At 35.5% G+C, this 18853-nt stretch overlaps 3 protein-coding genes across 3 annotated transcripts in view; 2 read left to right on the forward strand and 1 right to left on the reverse strand.

Annotated features, from left to right (window-relative positions):
- LOC107687398 (intermediate filament family orphan 2-like) overlaps positions 1-4106 on the forward strand; it is a 24237-nt gene extending 20131 nt beyond the window's left edge. The window contains exons 6-9 of the mRNA XM_016484715.1: positions 2168-2348; positions 3323-3412; positions 3503-3639; positions 3756-4106. Of these exons, the coding sequence (XP_016340201.1) occupies positions 2168-2348; positions 3323-3412; positions 3503-3639; positions 3756-3879 (532 nt within the window). The 3' untranslated portion in view covers positions 3880-4106. The remainder of the gene's footprint in view (positions 1-2167; positions 2349-3322; positions 3413-3502; positions 3640-3755) is intronic.
- Positions 4107-6960: 2854 nt separating this feature from the next.
- LOC107687455 (taste receptor type 1 member 1-like) lies at positions 6961-12438 on the forward strand. Its single transcript, XM_016484812.1, has 7 exons — positions 6961-7121; positions 7337-7625; positions 8038-8793; positions 8890-9111; positions 9823-9943; positions 10636-11006; positions 11884-12438. The coding sequence occupies exons 1-7, from the start codon at positions 6961-6963 to the stop codon at positions 12436-12438; spliced, it is 2475 nt and encodes an 824-aa protein (XP_016340298.1).
- A 2404-nt stretch (positions 12439-14842) lies between these two features.
- Positions 14843-15647, reverse strand: her12 (hairy-related 12). The gene is made up of 2 exons (XM_016484827.1): positions 15546-15647; positions 14843-15438 (listed from the first exon to the last, which is right to left on the reverse strand). Exons 1-2 carry the CDS (start codon positions 15612-15614, stop codon positions 15034-15036), a joined length of 474 nt encoding a protein of 157 aa, XP_016340313.1. The 5' UTR covers positions 15615-15647; the 3' UTR covers positions 14843-15033.
- Positions 15648-18853: the final 3206 nt, after the last annotated feature.

Consider the following 18853-nt stretch of genomic DNA (forward strand, 5'->3'; position numbering starts at 1 on the left):
TTTGTGTGTGTGTGTGTGTGTGTGTGTGTGTGTGTGTGTGTGCGTGTGAATGAATTGTTTTTAGTGCTTTATATTTCATTTATTTCATTATTTGTTGTTTGTATGATTCTTAAAGGTTTACATGGAAAACAGCATTTTCATTTTTTTCTCATTCTTTAAAAAAAAGCTACTTTAAGAGTTAAGAATTAGTTCCTGTAGCTCCTGGTGCTAGGAATGGTAAGGTCATATATGTACATGTACAGTGGGTACGGAAAGTATTCAGACCTCCTTCAATTTTTCACTCTTTGTTATATTGCAGCCATTTGCCCACTGTATATTTACATGTGTATGTGTATCATTTAGAAATCATTATGTTGTAGTCACAATGTCTACAGAGTTCTAAGAATGCCTACATAGTACATTTATCTTTTTTTAATCTTTTATTTCAAAAGAGCAAGAAAATACTGTTTTCTGTCATTTAAATGAAGCTAAAATAAAATATTTATAAATGTTATATTAAAAAATTCAAGACTTGGTGACTAAGTGAAATAAATAAGTTTAAGCTGAAGTACTAAATTACTAAAACAAAACAAAAATAAAAATGTATCATTTAAAAAAAAAAAAATTGTTTTTAAAAATGCCAAAACCACATAGGAAAATTATTACAATGTAAACTAAAATGAAAATGAAAATATAAAAATAAAAGCCAATAGAAAATCTTATTAAATACTATAATAAATCTCAGTATTTTGTTGTTTAAGAAACCTTGTGTAACATTATAAGTGAACTTGAAGGGCAAAATATGCTGCTAAAGTATGGAATATGGACTGTGGCTTGGTGTTTGATCACTTACTGCCATCTAGTGTTCATATCCTCCTGGGACCCAGGCATAGATTTTGTCCTCTGTAGAGGACATTATATTTTAGTGAATTTCTCCGTCCTGGATGTCCTGTACAGAGCATATTCAGGGCTTTTCAGAGATATCAAATGTTTGGAGGTTTGATCATAAACACTCCCTCTCCTTGGTCTTTAAATATGACTGATATTGACAGAATGATCAAATTTAGCACTCTTAGGGAAATATGATAATGTTTTGTAATTATCATTTAAATCTGGCTAATCTTCTAATTGTTTGTTGTAAATAAACACAAAAATGTTATGGGGTTTCAAATCGGAATATGACTCTTTGTTTTTGTTACGAGACAGGGCATAATTTTCATACATGTCTTCTGTAGAGGACACCAGGACAAACAGTGTGTTAGTCAGGCATTTTGGGGAGACACAACAATAGGGAAAGAAATTATAGATCAATATTCCTATGAAATATTAGATATTCTTATGAAGATGTTACCAAGTTATTACTCCCATTACTACACTTTCATTATGGTTTTCCCCAAGAACACATTAACACATGCACATTAGATGCAATGTATAGATACATTATTTAGAGTGGGAATACCAATTTATGGACATTTTATGCACATATTGCATAAAGTAAAATAGTATATCAAATCATTCTGTTATATCTTTCATAACATAGTTGAGAATCATCTTTGTACAAAGTTTGGTTAAAAATAGCCTGAAACCTAAAAACTGATTGGGGAATGAAAAAAATAAACCATTGTTTTTGCCTGTACATGCCTTTTCACGTCTATTTTTTTTTATTTTTATTATTTTTTTTTTATAACTTAGTCCTGGTTTCCTCTACAAAGGACATAGAATAAAATATGAAATTTTTTTTTCTTTCAAAAATTTTTTTTCTCAATTTTTTCCTTATGCTCCAACCAATGTAATGACATTAAAAACAAAACAAAAAAAACACAAAACTTTTTTTTTGTGGTTCTCAGGAGGATATGGTGAACATGTTCATTTTGTGTTGCTGTAATTTTTCCTATTTGAGAACGACCTTTTACCATCTAATTGTTTATATTATTGATTCTTCTTACTTTAATAATCTCTTTAGTAAAATATGGTTATTAGCACGTTTTCCCCGTGTTTATCATTATATGTTTTTTCTTCCCTCATGTATATAGCCTTTTGTTTAAAATCTTTTCGATTGTGGATCTGTTTTATTTTCCTTTTCTTTTCTTTTCCTTGTGTCTCCTTTCCCCTCTCTTTTCTCTTCCACATCTGTGTCTGATGCCTGTCTTGTGCACAGAGGTTGCTCAGCTAATTGGTTTGTTGGCAGGCGGGAAACGTTTGAGTTTGACGATGACTGTGACAGTCTGGCATGGGAGGAGACGGAGGAGACGCTTTTGCTCTGGGAGGATTTCAGTAACTACAAAAGTCTGAACCTCAGCACCACCGCTGCAGGCTCAGTCGCCACAGCATCCTGCGCGTCTGACTCTCATGGAGAGACACACGAGCAGGTCTGTCACCAAGTCACCACTCTCTAATAAGCAACCCAGTTTGGATAAATGTGCCAGATGTATAAAATGGAAAGAAAAACATATTGTCTACAAATGGCACCTACCTTCTGAGAAAGCATTTTTAAACTGAATACAGTAGGCAAAAAAGCTGTTAATGCTCACTCACAAGCACCACACAAAATACAGTTTGATTGAAATATGTTGCTAAGCTAGTAACAATGCAATACTTCATCACACACAAATATTGAATAAAATACTACTGTTAATTAATTAGCTTAATTAGATGAGTAAAACTATTTTCTATTGATATTTTTTGGTACTTGTATTTTTAAATATTCATTTACAAATAAATGTAGGCATATTATAAACATACATGTAATGTACATTTCAATGTATTCTATATGCATTTATAAGTATTTAAAATGCTTAAAAATACTTTTTTTTAAATCCATTGACTGCCATTCTGGACAAAAATTTTCACTGAGCTTGACACAATCTATTTTAGGATGTCTTGATGCTACCTCAAACAAGATGCACAAGCGTTCAAAAGTTTGTGGTCAGTGTGAAATTTAAAAAAAAAAAATAATGCTTTTATTCAGCAAGGATGCATTAAATTGATCAAAAGTGGCAGTAAAGGCATTCATAATGTTAAAAAAAAAGATTTTATACTTTTATTTCCTCTCAGTTGCTTTTAACATGAGAAATGTCAAGAAACTAAAGACTGGAGTATAAAGGCATTTATAATTTTTTGAATGTTACAAAAGATTTCTAAATGCTGTTCTTTTAAACGTCCTGAAATGTATCACCGTTTTCACAAAAATATTAAGCTTTCAACACTGATAATAAGAAATGTTTCTTGAGCACCAAATCACTTTTGAACAGTGGTGTATCTTACTATTGACTATTACTGGCAATAAAACTGAGAATATGCAATCATACATAATGCATTCTGCATTTATATATTATCCTGCCAGGATCGAAGTCTAGGAAGCCTCATAAATGAAACCGAGTCCCTCTTTAAGACCAGAGAGCAGGAGTACCAGGACACCATCGGACAGATTGAGGTGAGAGAGGACGTCATGTTTGTGAATGGCATGTTTCAGCCGATATTTGCTTTAGTTCGTTTGTGGATAAACGCCATCTTCCTGCCTCAGCTGGAATTGGCCACAGCCAAGAATGACATGAACAGACACCTGCATGAGTACATGGAAATGTGCAGTATGAAGAGAGGGCTGGACGTACAGATGGAGACCTGCCGGAGGCTCATCCAAAGCACAGCCACCACCGGCAGGTTGGTTTAACCGTGCTTTATTTTCAAAGTTAAACAGACTGTCTGTATGATCTGCAAATATCAAGTATGACACTACACAGAGGATTTTAATGATTTGTGTTCATTTTTCCTTGCAGACAATCGCCCTCCCTCAGCTCCGTGGCCAGCAGTGATTCGGGAAACACAGATGACATCCAGGACGAGCTGGACCCTGATGGAGAGAAAGAAGGAGCTGTAGCGATGAATGGAGAAGTTAGATGATGATCAGCCCTTCATCATTCTGGTTTCTCAGCTTCTTTGTGGACCAGTCGCTCTTTTAAGTGTCTGGTCACTTTTTCTTACACTGTACAGATGAGTGTGGAATTTCAGATTCCCAAAGAGCAAGTATTGGTGCTTTATATGCTGTTTTAGAGCAGGACTAGCCGAAATAAAATGGTTCCCTCTTCATCAGCACTGCCAAGGCATGGCTCCGTCGTCTTCCTCACAAGCTTTAACTGAGGTCACAATCTTTGTAGTATGATGAGTATCATATATAATAATGCGTATTAAAATATATCAAATATATGATATAATATTTTATCATAATAATATATTATCAGTATAATATAAAAATGATGGTATTATAATAACATATTAAATAGAAATAATATTTCTTAAATAGACGATTTCTGCTATTGCTCATTTGTTTACATAAATCTGAAAGGCAAGTTACACAACCACAGTCAGTTTAAATAACAGATTAAAACACATTATAGAGGAAAGTATTACTCTACATCGAGCTCTGGAATAAGTTCAGGCTTTTAACGTCACAATAGTCAATAGATCAGTCATGCAGTATGCTTCACAAAAAAATCTCTGCTCCAAGTCAGTTCAGATGTTTTCACCGCGTACAAATGTTGCTGAACTAAACCACTGTGCACTAAGATCTATGCAATAATCTGGACTGACGTTACTTTCTGTGATTCTCTTAGCTGGAAACAGATTCGGTATGTGAGAGTTGGTTCTCCTTAAGTGCAGTTTTTCCCTTGTTTCTTTGTATTGGCTCTTTCAGTGTCAGAGAGTAGCAGTAAAACCCAAACTCATGTGCCTACAAATATGCTGTATACAGTGTCTTAGTTGCCTTGTATTTTTCTCTGAATATTTCCAGTACATGCTTTTGCTCTGTTATACACCATTTAATCCTAAATCATATCCTTCGTACAGATGATGACAAAATTTATGTCAAAGATGTCAAATGGTGTGAAATAAGGTTTTGGATGATCTCAAGATTCAGAAGCCATACATATATCTGTCCTCAGGTGTTGGAAGGTTTGGTTAAGCAAAATAGCAAAAATGTAAAAATAAAGAAAATTTTGCTATTACTTTTAGTTCAGTATGTGGGTCATTCTCAGGAAAAGAGGCTATTTGTGCTAAATTAAGACTTTTAATTTCTAAAAAAAAATTAATACATAGTTTTAAAGTTACAATACCAAATATCAAAGTACATATACTAACCCTAAAGAGTTATGTTACTTCAACCACAATAAAAAATAAAATTGATGTGCTTATAATAGAGAACTGAGTAGATTCTGAAGATTTAGTATCACTCAGTTTAATTGTGTCTTGAAATATATTTATAAAATAAAAAATAACTAATGTTTTGTCAGAAAGAAAAAAATGTCACATGGTAGTGCAAATTCTACATTTCTCAGAAATTTGAAAGCATGATATGTACATTTCAATAAAATACAAATTTAGATTAAAAAAATGTTTTTTTTTTTAATTCTAAGTGTAATAGTGATGAATGGGGACTAAAAAATGTCCAGACATTTCAAATTAAAATGGTTTCATTTTAAAATATACTATATATTTTGCATTACAAACAGTCAAATGGATTGATTGATGTGACTGAAGAGGCACACTTTGTCATCACTTCCTAAGAATGACCTACAATGTCACCCTCACAAACACCCAAAATATGGTTTTGGCTTATTATTCAAGAGTTGGTCAGAAAAATAGAAATGATTATTCATTATTTATTTATTTTATTCTACATGTGTAATTCAATTTTGAAACAAAATGGATGTTCATGTTATCATATTTTCATGTTATCATATTTTGTTCAATATATTTTTGTTACCTTTGTTTTTCAATCAATCAACATGTATTGATAGCTGAAAACAGTATCTGGGTGATGGTGGTTTGCTATTATTGCTGCTTTTTTAATTAATGGTAATGAATCATTCCATATTTTATTATCCTCTATATGGTCATTCAGATGTTATATGTTGATACACTTTATGATTTAGTATTTCTTGCCTTAAATGTGGGTCATTTCTAATAAAATGTATTAGTTTGTGCTGTATACTAAAGAAATCAGCTGACTGATCTTGTGCTGAAATCAGCATGTCTGAGAATGTCTGGAAATGAGTGTTTGTTTTTGGAAATCTGGAGGACTATGCAAGTCTTATGTAATTGTAGTCTGATTTTATGCTGGTTTTAAATAAAAAAATGTTTGCCTTATCACGGTTTCATATTTTTCATACAAAATATGCTTTTTTAAAGGTTTGATTCAACTTTGCTGCATGCAATGTTTATTACATCATAATTCATGACAATGAATGTTTTGACTTCCCAACAGATTTCACATGGAAATTTTGGTTTTGCATGATTAAGCAATTCTCACTTATTTTGCATGAATTTGCCTGTTGCTTGGGCACTGAGGTAGTGTTCAACATAACTCTAGAAGAAAAATGAAAACTTTGGTTATATTGTATAGGTCGAAGTTCTGGGAAAAAGCTGTTGAGACAGGCAAATCCATTCCCAGTGGTTTAGTTGGTGGTACATAAGTCACGTTTTTTGAGGAATACGGCTTTGTTTTGCAGATGAAGGCCATCATTACAGTGTCACATACCCATAACAGCATAAAAGCAGCATAAATGCTCGTTTCTTCTGTTAGACAGCATATAATATCTAGCAGCATTCCAAGAGCGTTACTTTGTTACACCAATAGGATGCGATAAGCGAGCTGCTAAAGTGCCCCAAATCTTGGCTTAATGGCTCGAAAATGAGCATGAATGTGTAACAGCACTATTGCTGATAATGCTTAAATATCCAATGAAGAGATTAAAAAATAGTTACCATATACAAACCCCAGCATCACATTTGCCTACCTGTGCTCTTACTTACAATTACAGTAGTCATCCAAACACTTTGGTAACAAATTTCAGGCAAATGCATCTCTCCGTGGTAATTACAGGTAGCATGCAAATCCTTGCCACCTACAGAGTATGGAGAAACAGTGGGCTGGTGTGAAGAGTTTAAAAGCTCATATGTTTCTGAGTAGCTCATAACAGAGGCAGCATGGGTAAGATGTTGGTCTGTTTTGTGTTTCTCTGTCTGTTGAGCTATGGTGACTGTGGAGGTCTCCACCTTCAAGGAGATTATATCATCTCTGGCTGGTTCCCTCTCCATAATTCAGATTCCACCATCCCATCGACACCTTACCTGACTGACTGCACACAGTAAGAATGAGCCGATTATAAAAAGTCATTTTATTGTACTTTGCATATTCCATTTGTCTATGATCATGTCAGTGTTTTCTACAGGTATGTATTTATTTTCTTTTGATCAGTGAAAACATGTATGGGGTCTTCCAAACAAAAAACAACAAAGATTTATTTTTATTTACCATACTTTGCAGAATGTAAACACTTCTTGTCTTCAATTCTATTTCCAGAGGCTTGACCAATAAGCATGGTTATCATCTGGTGCAGGCCTTCAGATATGCCATGGACGAAATTAACAACGGCACCCAGAATAAGCAGCTACTTCCAGGGGTCACGCTGGGCTACCGGACATATGATTTATGCTCCCTCCCAGCCAGCAATCTGGCCACCTTGGATCTGCTGGCACAACAGGACGACAGTTCAGCTGTAGACAGCCGTACTGTGGCCATCATCGGTCCTGACAGCAGTTCCTACTCTTTCACACCATCCGCTGCTCTTGGTGCATTCCTGGTCCCTCAGGTATGGCATAATCATAACAGGATTCACACTAGATTATCATCATCAGGTTATCGTCTAAATAATAAATTAATTTGTTAATACCAGTTATATCAAACCAGGCTTTAAAAATGTACAAATTTTTTTTTTAAATGTATATATTTTAATTCATTTATTATATATATATATATAGAGAGAGAGAGAGAGAGAGAGAGAGAGAGATAGATAGAGAGAGAGAGAGAGAGAGAATGAATGAATGAATGAATGAATTAAATATTTATTAATTTATTTTCTATCTATCTATCTATTGTTTCCCTATCAGACTTAATGTATACATACATATATATATATATATGTATCATACATATATATATATAGCCTATATATGTTTCTCTATTCCATTTTAATTGTACTTTTTTTTCTCCGGTATTTGTAGATCTCCTACGAGGCATCAAATGAATTGCTGAGCAACAAGATCCTCTATCCAGCTTTCTTCCGCACCATTCCCAGTGACAAAAACCAAGTCAGCGCAATGATACAAATTCTCGTCAGATTTAACTGGACCTGGATCGCTCTTCTCGGTAGTGACAATCCATATGGTATACAAGGAATGCAAGGCCTATCCCAGCAAGCTTCACTTTACAATTTATGTATTGCATATCAAGCCGAGATACCCGCTGTAACTAACAAGACGAAGCAATACATGCAAGACATGGTCAAAAACATCCTCAAAACCAAAGTCAACACTAGAGTTGTCTTTGCCAATAAGAGGCGGGCCGCTGGCTTCTTTCCTTTTGTTATCGACCAAAACGTGACAGGAAAAGTGTGGATTGGGACAGAGGATTGGTCGGTGGCGTCAACAGTGAGTAGTATCCCAGGGATCAGTACGATAGGGACTGTCCTCGGTGTCGCAGTCCAATATACTGAATTTAGTGGTTTTGACGATTTTGAAAGGCTTTCTGTGCCCAGGCTGAAAGACACTGGTTTAAAAAGTCCATTCAACCACAGTGTCCCTTGTATGCAAAATACAAACCTTTATGAAATAGCGATTCAAGGCTTTTCTATGTCACAGTATGACATTGTTTCCTCCTTTAACGTGTATAAGGCCGTGTACGCGGTGGCTCATGCGCTGCACAACATCCTGCAATGTGACTCTGGACTGTGTCAGAAATATAAGGTGCAGCCATGGGAGGTGAGTGCTTTCAGAGAAAAATCACTGAAAAATGATAGCACATTTGCAATGTGTATTGTGAATTATTAAGGAAATTACTTTCTTTGAATCCCACAGGTATTTCATCAGCTGAAACGAGTTCGGTTTTCAATTCGAAATACATCATTTTATTTTGATAAGAATGGAGACCCTCCTACAGGTTATGATATAGTGACGTGGGTATGGACAGACGGCCAGTGGTCATTTAAGGTGGTGGGAAATTACAGTCCAGTTCCAACTGAACTTCAGTTAGACACCTCTCAGATTAAATGGACAGGTCAAGTGTCTCCTGTAACCAAGGTAATTTTCTTCTTCCTTATATGCATTTTCTTATATTTTCCTTAAGCGCTATTTACTGGCCCTGTATGACTTACTACTTACACCGTTCAAAAGTCTTGGGTCAGTACGTTTTTCTTTTTAATTTTGAAAGAAAGAAATTAATAGATTTATTCAGCAAGGATGCTTTAAATAAGAGGAGCCAAACAAGGGCCCGTCACCTTGGCAAAATTGGACCCACCATTCCATATCATAAGAGTGGGGGAAAATGGGAAAAAAAAACTTTCTAATTTATCTTAAAAACATAAATAAATAAAATAAGACTGGCTCATAAAAATTCAGCTTTGTATCACAGAAGTAAATTATATTTTAAAATATATTAAAATAGAAAATGGTTATTTTAAATTATAATATTTCAAAATATTACAGTTTTACTGTATTTTTGATCAAATAACTGCACCCTTGGTTAGCACTTGGAGAGACTTTTCAAAAAACATTACAAATATTACTGACGCCAAACTTTTGAAGTGTACGTGCTTCCAAATAACTTTCCATCTGCATCAGCATTCTACACAATAAAATAAAAAATAAATGCATAATAAAATAATAATAATTGTGATAAAAATGTAATGAATGTATTAAAGAAGGGAAAATAATTTAAATAAGGTGCCAGAAATGGTAATAATAATAATAATAATAATACATGTGTATCATAAATATTTGTGCTCTGTCCAGGTTCCTGAGTCACTGTGTTCTCCAGAGTGTCCTTACGGACACAGAAAGCTCATGACCGGACAGCATAAGTGTTGCTTTGACTGCATGGCATGCCCTGCTGCCACTTTCCTCAACAAAACAGGTTCAATAACACTCCAAATATCATATAATTAAAAAGTGCAAGTGCACAAGGTTGTTCAATGGGGGAAACACATAGGATGTTGTTCACAGTATATCCAACAGATGGCACACTTTCTTCAGCTGTAACTCCCATTTTCTCTTTTAATTTCCTTGCTGTTTGTTATTTTTTTCTGTTGACTTACTTTTCAATGCACATAGACAACTACAAATAAGCCATTTGTAAACTGGGGTCTGTTTCATAAAATAAGTTTACCAAACAAGCCAGGCTTATTTCAATTATTCTGACTTATTTTGAACCAAATCAACTGACAATAAATCAGACTAACTGAAATAAACCTGGCTTATTTGGTAAACCTTTTGTATGAAACAGGCCCCTGGTTTACTCAAAGAGTGTAAACACTGAGGCCCTGAGATGGTTGCAAAACATTGCTTTGTTTGTTGACTTGGAAAAAGTTAAACAATATACATCCATTTCATATTATTAGGAGCACTAAAATCTATTACTGATAAATCATCTACTGTAATGTAATGAGATATTTGCAATTTATATGTTTCTTGTCAGAATACACAGTTTAGTTACTAGCAGGTGCTAGCCATGCTAACCCGCCAGTCAAACACTGCACCTTTAAACTCTGTAATGTAGCCTCATTATGAAACACTTTAAACTACGTCTTATTTCATATGTTCTCATAGGTTACACTTTCTGCCAAGTGTGTGCCAGAGACTACTGGTCTGAAGCAGAGAGTGAGACGTGTAAGAAGAGAGCCGAGCTGTACCTGCCGTGGGGCGCTCCGCTCACTACAGCCCTGCTCATATACCTGGGTGTGACCCTGTTTCTCACCCTTGGCACGGCTGTCATCTTCCTATTCAACCTCAGTACCCCTGTTGTGAAGTCGGCCGGAGGGAAGACATGTCTGCTAATGCTGGCGTCTCTGACTGTGGCCTCCTGCAGCACCCTGTGCCACTTCAACAGACCCTCCCACATCGGCTGCCTCCTCAAACAGCCCCTCTTCATTATCAGCTTCACTGTGTGCCTGGCGTGTGTGACTGTGCGCTCTTTTCAGGTATATGGGGCTCTCTTTATTTCACTGTTGTAGATGTGTTCAGGGCAGGACTCTTATCAAACATGATAAGTTTTGGGCAAATTGGACATTGTATGCAGTGTTACAACAACTTCCTGTTTCATGGCTTTAGCACTTAGTGAGTGTTGCTAGCATATTTCTATAATGTTTAGCACACAATATCATATTTTACTATGTTGCTAGTAATAGTGCATTACAGTGTTAAACATGCCACTTCCTGTTGCCAGTAGGTGGCACTATGACTGTAACCGAATATGGTCTTCAGGCCAGGACTCTTATCAAACATGTGAAGTTTGGGGCAGATCAGACATTGTATGGCTGAGTTACAACAACTTATTTTTCCATGAAGAAACATCGAACTTTGTCAGGCCACTAAGGACACGACCTTCAACAAAAACTCAAGATCTTCACAATTTAACGTCACAAAGGCCTTTAAATTACACTAACCAAATCTGGTGTTGATCTGATCTACTGAATTTCGTACATGTACGTGAAATTTATAGCAGGAGGGGCACTTCGTTGAAAGTGTATAGGTGGCGCTATTGAGGCATTTTGCCACACCCACTTCTGAAACCTATATCTTCTGGCCTGTGTGCAAAGTTTCTGGAGTTTTTTAGCATGTTTAGGCCCTCAAAAATGAGATTCGTTTTGGAGAAGAAGAAGAAGAAGAAGAAGAAAACAGAGCAATTCCAAGAGGATGCTTGGGCCCTAATAAGAATAATCCTAAAGAAAACAATAGGGAAAATTAAATATCCAATATTTGCCAATAATCAATATGGTATGTCTGTATTGTGCGTTCTTAATAAATAACATTCATCCTCGTCAGTTCTCATAATAGCATGAATCTCTCTCTTTTCAGGTGGTTTGTATATTTAAATGGTCCTCCAAGCTGCCAAGATCCTATGAGACCTGGGCTAAGAATCGAGGCCCTGAGATGTTCATCTTCATCACGACAGTGGTGGAGGTCTTCATCTCTCTTCTTCGCATGCTCCTCGACCCTCCCTTTCCATCTCGGGACTATGACTTCTACAGTGACAGCATTATTCTGGAGTGCAGTAAGACTCTGTCTCTCGGGGCCTTCGCTGAGCTCTTTTTTGTGTGTGTGTTGAGTTTAATTTGTTTCTGCCTGAGCTACATGGGAAAAGATCTGCCGGCCAATTATAATGAGGCCAAATGCATTACATTTAGTCTCATGATATATATGATTTCTTGGATCACATTCTTCACAGCTTACTGCATTTCCAGAGGGAGCTTCGCCATGGCCCTAAACGTAGGCGCCATTCTATTTAGTGTGCTAGGAATACTCGGTGGCTACTTTTTGCCAAAGGTGTACATAATCATGATAAAGCCCCAATTGAATACAGCAGCTCACTTTCAAAACTGCATTCAAATGTACACCATGTCCATGCAGTGAAAGCAAATAAGACTTTCTACTGTCTCTCAACATTAGGATAATCCAGTAGAGCCTACTAACAATACAGAGCAGCATAATCCCAGTTTCAGTCTTTTAGAAGCAGCCGATACTCTAATTGTCTCTGGACTGTGACTGCTTGGCATATGCGTAGCCAGTGGGCAGAATGACAGAGAAAGCCTAATTGTGTTGGCTACCGAAAGGGCAGAGCACCCGGTTCAGCTGTCCTGCGTGAACATCTGTCATGTGCTCCGCTCTCATGGGTGCCCAGTTTCACTCTAAACAATTTGGAGAACAGATTTAATTGGGCAGCTGATTTAAATCATGATCTTGGTCTTGCAGATAAAAGGACAGATGGCTTCACTTGTCCTGTTTGTCTTTAGTAAGTCTTTAAAGGAATAGTTCACCTGAAAATGAAAATTTGTTGGAAAAACCTATTCACCCTCAGGCCATCCAAGATGTAGATGAGTTTGTTTCTTCATCAGAACAGATTTGGAGAAATGTAGAATTACATCACTTGCTCACCAATGGATCCTCTGCAGTGAATGGGTGCCGTCAGAAGCTGATCAAAACATCACAATAATCCACAAGTAATCTACATGACTCCAGTCCATCAATTAATGTCTTGTAAAGTGAAAAGCTGCCTTTTTGTAATAAACAAATCCATTATTTTGGCACTTCCGGCCAAAATAATAAGTCCATAATTCATAATGGCGCTTGCTCCAGTGAAAAAGTCTGTCCACTGTTGTCCTCTCACACCAAAATACACAGACATATTTGTTTAGAAATGTTTTGGACTGTTTTCGTCTGTAAACAGTGTTTGATTTGTGCATATTATCTGTTACAATAAAGAAAGAAACGCATATACATCTTAGATGACCTGAGGATGAGTAGGATTTCAACAAATTTTCATTTTTTGGGTGAAGTACTTTTTTAATGCCCAAACAGCATTTGAGCTTTAAAGGGTTCATTCACCCAAAAATGAAAATCCTGTCATTAATTATACTCACCCTCGTGTCATTCCAAACCCGTAAGACCTTCATTCATCTTCGGAAAACAAATTAAGATATTTTTGTTGAAATCCGAGAGCTTTCTGACCCTGCATAGACAGTAATGCAACTGAAATGTTTTATGGTCCAGAAAGGTAGTAAGGACATCGATAAAATAGTCCATGTGATATCAGTGGTTCAACTGTAATGTTATGAAGCTACAAGAATACTTTTTATGCACAAAGAAAACAAAAATAACAACTTTATTCAACAATTTCTTGAGTCATTAATGACAGAATTTTTCATTTTTCAACTAAACCTTTAATGGAGGAACATCTGACCAGCTGTACTTGAATAGTGACTTAGAAATAGTGTAGAATCTGAAATATTTCTGAAATACTTTTTATACTATTTTATTTCTGTTTTTTTTTCTCAAAATCCTAAAGTTTCCTGTTAATTACCAGATTTAAATAAAATGTTAAAGCCTGAATTTTCCATGTAGACTTTTGGACTCCACTTGTTGCGTGTCTAATTGTTCAGTGACACACACACTTGCATCAGCCCCTGGGAAAAGATAGGATGAAAGGCTTGCTGTTGTTAGGGAGGTCATCTCCATTGACTCCGGAACGTGTGAGTTGGGAGCACGGAAGTGTTTCCCACACTACTTTCCTATTGTGAGTGTGATATTCTCAGGAGGGGAGAACAATAGAAGTGTGCCTGTAGAGGGTAGGCTGTGTAATTGTATTTACTTGACGTTACCCATCTGTGCTGGTAGAAACCTCATACAGACATAGTCTAGATTTATTTGAGAGCTTAAAATTGAACAATTGTTTTTCAAATAAAACATTTGAATTGTATTTTTTTTTTTTATGAATGCCATATGAAATTTGACTCTATTCCAGCAAAATAATAATAAAAATAAATAAATAAATGAAAAACAGTATTTCTCTGTCTGCCTCACAAAAAAAGGTCAAATTTGACGTGAAGTCATTTTGAATGTTTTAAGATTCCATTTGTTTTATTTTTATATTTTATTATATACAATTCTGGAATACCTTATTTGACAGAACTGTATAATAAAATGATCTCTTACAAGTAAAAATCAGTGGTTCACACAAATTGAGAGCTAGTTTTTAAACCTGTTAGCTCAGTTTGCCTGCATTTAGTAGATCAGCCCACAAGTGATGTTTAATGTAGTTCCCTAACCGGTTCACATAACTTGCTTATAATGCCAACTCTGTGTTTTCATAGCTGATGCTTTTTTTTTTTTCTTCAAACTAACAAATCAAACTATTGCATATATTGTGGCAGTTTCTTAAGCAATTAAAAAACAGATCAGGTGTCTGTAACATGCAATATATATATATATATATATATATATACAAAAAACTATTTAAGTAATCACATATGTGGTAAAAAGCACATTATGAGCTATTAAAACAGAACAAGAATCACATAAATCCACCTCTTTCTATTGACAAACACATGTTTGTCTAAAGTTTTTGTCAATCAATATGATGATACAAATGTACACTTTGGAAATTAATCTCCTACTTTTATGAGAGACATTACTATGACTGTCGCTCAGGGTTTACAGTTCACAGCATCTCTACCAGGGTCTCCAGACGGGCCTCCTGCTGTCAGGCTGTTGCAAACCAGCCGTGCTCAGTTTAGAGGAAGGTGCCGGTGGAGCGGAGCTGATAGCAGCACTCACTCGCTGAGCGTTGTGGAGGTGCTGGAGCTCCCGGCCGGATCTTCCTCCGGTGGAATGAAGAGTGAGGAAGTGGACAGACTCCCTCCAGCAGTGAGAGTAGCCTTCATTATAGTCCCTCTGAGGAAGCTGCTGCTGCTGCTGCTGTTTGAGAAAGCAGACAGTCATTTCCAGAATATCGGCCTTCTCCAGTTTGGCACTGGGGTCGTGGCTGTGAAACTCCTTCTCCAGGAGACTCTTGAGCTGGTCGATGCAGTCGTTGATGCGGTCTCTGCGCATCTTTTCAATAGCTGGTTTCCTCCGCTGAAAGCAAATGGGAACACTGATTAACACTGAACATGTTTCAAACTACATAAAATATACAATTTTGGTGAAATGCTTTGGAAGAACTGCATTGAAATGAAACATACCTTCATTTTGTCCTTATCACTGAAGTGAAGATGGTCAAAAGAGGAAAGCGTAACCAAATGAGGTGCCATGTCCAGGCTGGAACAGCTTGATTTTCTTCTGTGGCAAAAAGAGTTGTGAGTCTCTTTGAGGAGCAGCGCCCTGTAATTATACAGCAGCATTAGCATTACAAAGCCATGTGGCCTGTGCTGTGTTACTGTTCCCACACTCTTGAGACCAGAGGGCCGGCTCATCACAACAATAGAGGATATTAATTTTATGGTTAACTGCCTGCTCGCCTTGCACTGAAGGAATGTTTCCCAAGGTATCAGAGGGACGCCACACTTGAAGGTTTAGTGAAGGAATTTGGCCCTTTAGCCAATTCGAAAAATTAGATTTAATTTCTGTATCAAAAAATGATGATGAATATAGGTTGTGCATGTTTTCAAATGCACTTTGTTTTTACAAAAACATGTTTGGTAGAATACAAAAGATGAAAATAAAGTATATTTGATGAACCGTGACAATGCTCGATTGATGTCTGCGCATGCATCTAGTTCACACTTTGTGAAACCAAAATATAATGCAAACATTCTCAACATAGCACAAACTGTTCAGAGATGAAAAAGAATTTATGCACATACATTTTAATGAATTAAGTATATTTTATATATTGCAAAAATTCCAGATAGCACAAACTGTCCAGTGATTAAAAAGAATACACACTGTAAGAAGTTATTTTTTTCAAAGTTGTGAATAAAACAAGATTATTAGAGTACAAGAAAACTGTATACTTCTTCAAAATGTAACGTTTAATTTAATGTTACTTGATGCTTATTTATAATTAATTGTGAAATTTACAAGCAATTTTTGACTGAAAATTGTTTCATTGTTCAGTTTTTATTTTTATTCATTCTTTTTTTTTTTCAGTGTAAGGACATGCATTTTTTTATGCAAAAATATATTTTATAAACTATAGGGTTAATTCATACCAAAATATGCTGCAAAAACTCTGGATAGCACAACTGTCCAGTGATGAAAAGGAATATATGCACATACAATTTTTATGCAATAATAAAGTATACTTTATATACCATGTAACCACATATTTGATGAAAATAAAATATTTTTGATGAACCATGCTAATTGATGTTTGCACATGTATAATTCACACTTTGTGTAACCAAAATGTAATGCAATAAAAATTCAACAGCGCAAACTGTTCATTGATGAAAAAGAATGTATGCACATACATTTAATGCAATAAAGTATATTTTATATATTGCAAAAATTCTAGACAGCACAAACCGTCCATTGATTAAAAAAATACACAATGTAAGCAGTTATTTTTTTCAAATTATTATTACTGTTTTACAAGAAAAAAATATTTCTGAGGGGGGGGGCGAGAGACCCAGCAGGAAACACAGACTCGAGTCCGTTCCCAGGCCAGGAATATTCCTTTGATAACTGTTAACAGCATGACTGTCATCTCTACTTAAGTTAGGTGGCAAAGCAGTCGCGTCCACGTGCCAGATTACGGAAGTTCTCATGTAGCTGTGGAACTAAAGCATCTACATTTTTATCTTCTAAAAATATTTATGAGGCGAAATAATTCGATTTGTAACGTGTTTTGCTTTAGCTTATTTTATGCAAGGTGTCAGCACGCGTCAGGAGCTCATGCTCTGAGATCAGTGCGGTTGATTGATTGTACGGCCAGCTGTTCCCGCCGCTCTACTGTCCCGATCACACGCCCAGCAAACGCCGAAAATTTATCAAAAGCCAAAAGGGTCAGAATTCTCCTACTACTAGACACAGACAAAATACAAGTACGTGAGTAAAGTGGTTTTACTGTGGCAATGAAGTTCAATGCTTGGAAATCCCTCAGAACACCTTAAAACACACAGCACCACCTTTGTGTATCGTGACAACATCTTTTTTTATGTGGAAACAGCATTTATATTTTGTTCAGAAGACACACAATTCTTTTTTTTTTTTCAGTTTTTATAGTCCATTTCCTCCGTCTAAAATATTGTAGGTGATACATTCTAGTTATTCTTCGAGTGAAAACCAGCGATTTAATAGTTGATATTACTATTGTAGTTGTTGTTGTTAATATTTTTAATTATTTTATTATTATTATTAAATTTTCATTTTTATTTTACATTTGACTCTTTATTCATTAGTTTAACTTTATTGAGTTAAAGAGAAAAGGAGAATAGAAACAATAGCCTTTGCAAGTAGCTGAAATTTAATTTACTTTTTTTTTGTTAATATTTTTTCAAGTTAAGGATTGTTTCAAGTATTTTTTTTTAATTGTATTATTATTATTATTATTTACTTTTATTTAATGATAATAAGCTTGGTTAAACAGACTCTTTTTTTATTGTGATGGATAGCAAAGACTAGTGTTTATGCTGCACATATAGTGTGTGTTCTGTGTGTTTGCTTGTATTTTACACATATAGGCTATTAACATACTGGAGTTTGTGTTTGAGGACATTCCCACCATCCTGGGTGTTTTAATCTGACAAGTGCAAACAATGCACTAATTGCTCCATTGAAAATGTTAATTGCATCTTTGTTGTAAAACAAACGGTCCGTCTTAGTGTCACACACAAACTTGGGAAATCAAGCTTGTGGTTATGCAATAGTGAGGAATACAGACGTTTTAGCAAAGAAATCTACATTTTTTATATATACAGGTGCATCTCAATAAATTAGAATGTCGTGGATATATAAATAATTCTATATTCTCGACTATAGCAGATATGAAGTCTATTCTAAGTTTCAGTTGAGTTGGATATATGATTTTGTTCCTGTGATTACTCTATGCTCATCTACCTAAGCAACAGGCCTTAAGACATAATGTTTGTGTGGCATAAGGTACTGGGCTTTTACTGAAGATCCCATGAGTTCTGTATGAGAGGCCAGCCTTCCTTTCCCACAGTCTGTTCATTGACTGCCCACAGTAAGGAAACCAAAGAAGTGCGTCTTGTTACACATCACATTAATCACGGTGTTTGAACTCTCTTTATTAGAGGGGGACCTAATACATAGCATAGCAAGACCATCTGGTCTTCAGACTCTGCTCAAACACTTTTAGGACTTTCCCCGTATTCAGCAAGAGTTTTTAAAATCAGTTCACTGCTAGAAAATCTTACTATTTAAAAATGTTCGAGTCCGGTGTTAGTTAGTTTATTTATTGCATTTATTAATTAATTAATTTATTCACATATATATATATATATATATATATACACACAGTATATATATAATACTTATAAAAGTGCCAAATAATATAATATATTTTTAACCCTATAAAATATTTAAG

Source organism: Sinocyclocheilus anshuiensis, unplaced genomic scaffold (genome assembly GCF_001515605.1).
Source record: "Sinocyclocheilus anshuiensis isolate Anshui unplaced genomic scaffold, SAMN03320099.WGS_v1.1 scaffold1114, whole genome shotgun sequence".
Taxonomy (NCBI): Eukaryota; Metazoa; Chordata; class Actinopteri; order Cypriniformes; family Cyprinidae; genus Sinocyclocheilus; species Sinocyclocheilus anshuiensis.

Bases quoted from the DNA above. Each gene is read 5' to 3' on its own strand.
- her12 (XM_016484827.1), bottom strand. From the start codon at position 15,614: ATGGCACCTCATTTGGTTACGCTTTCCTCTTTTGACCATCTTCACTTC. The intron at 15,439-15,545 runs GTATGTTTCATT...ATTTGCTTTCAG, and splicing joins GTGATAAGGACAAAATGAAG to CGGAGGAAACCAGCTATTGA.
- LOC107687455 (XM_016484812.1), top strand. From the start codon at position 6,961: ATGGGTAAGATGTTGGTCTGTTTTGTGTTTCTCTGTCTGTTGAGCTAT. The intron at 7,122-7,336 runs GTAAGAATGAGC...TTCTATTTCCAG, and splicing joins TACCTGACTGACTGCACACA to AGGCTTGACCAATAAGCATG. The intron at 8,794-8,889 runs GTGAGTGCTTTC...TGAATCCCACAG, and splicing joins ATAAGGTGCAGCCATGGGAG to GTATTTCATCAGCTGAAACG.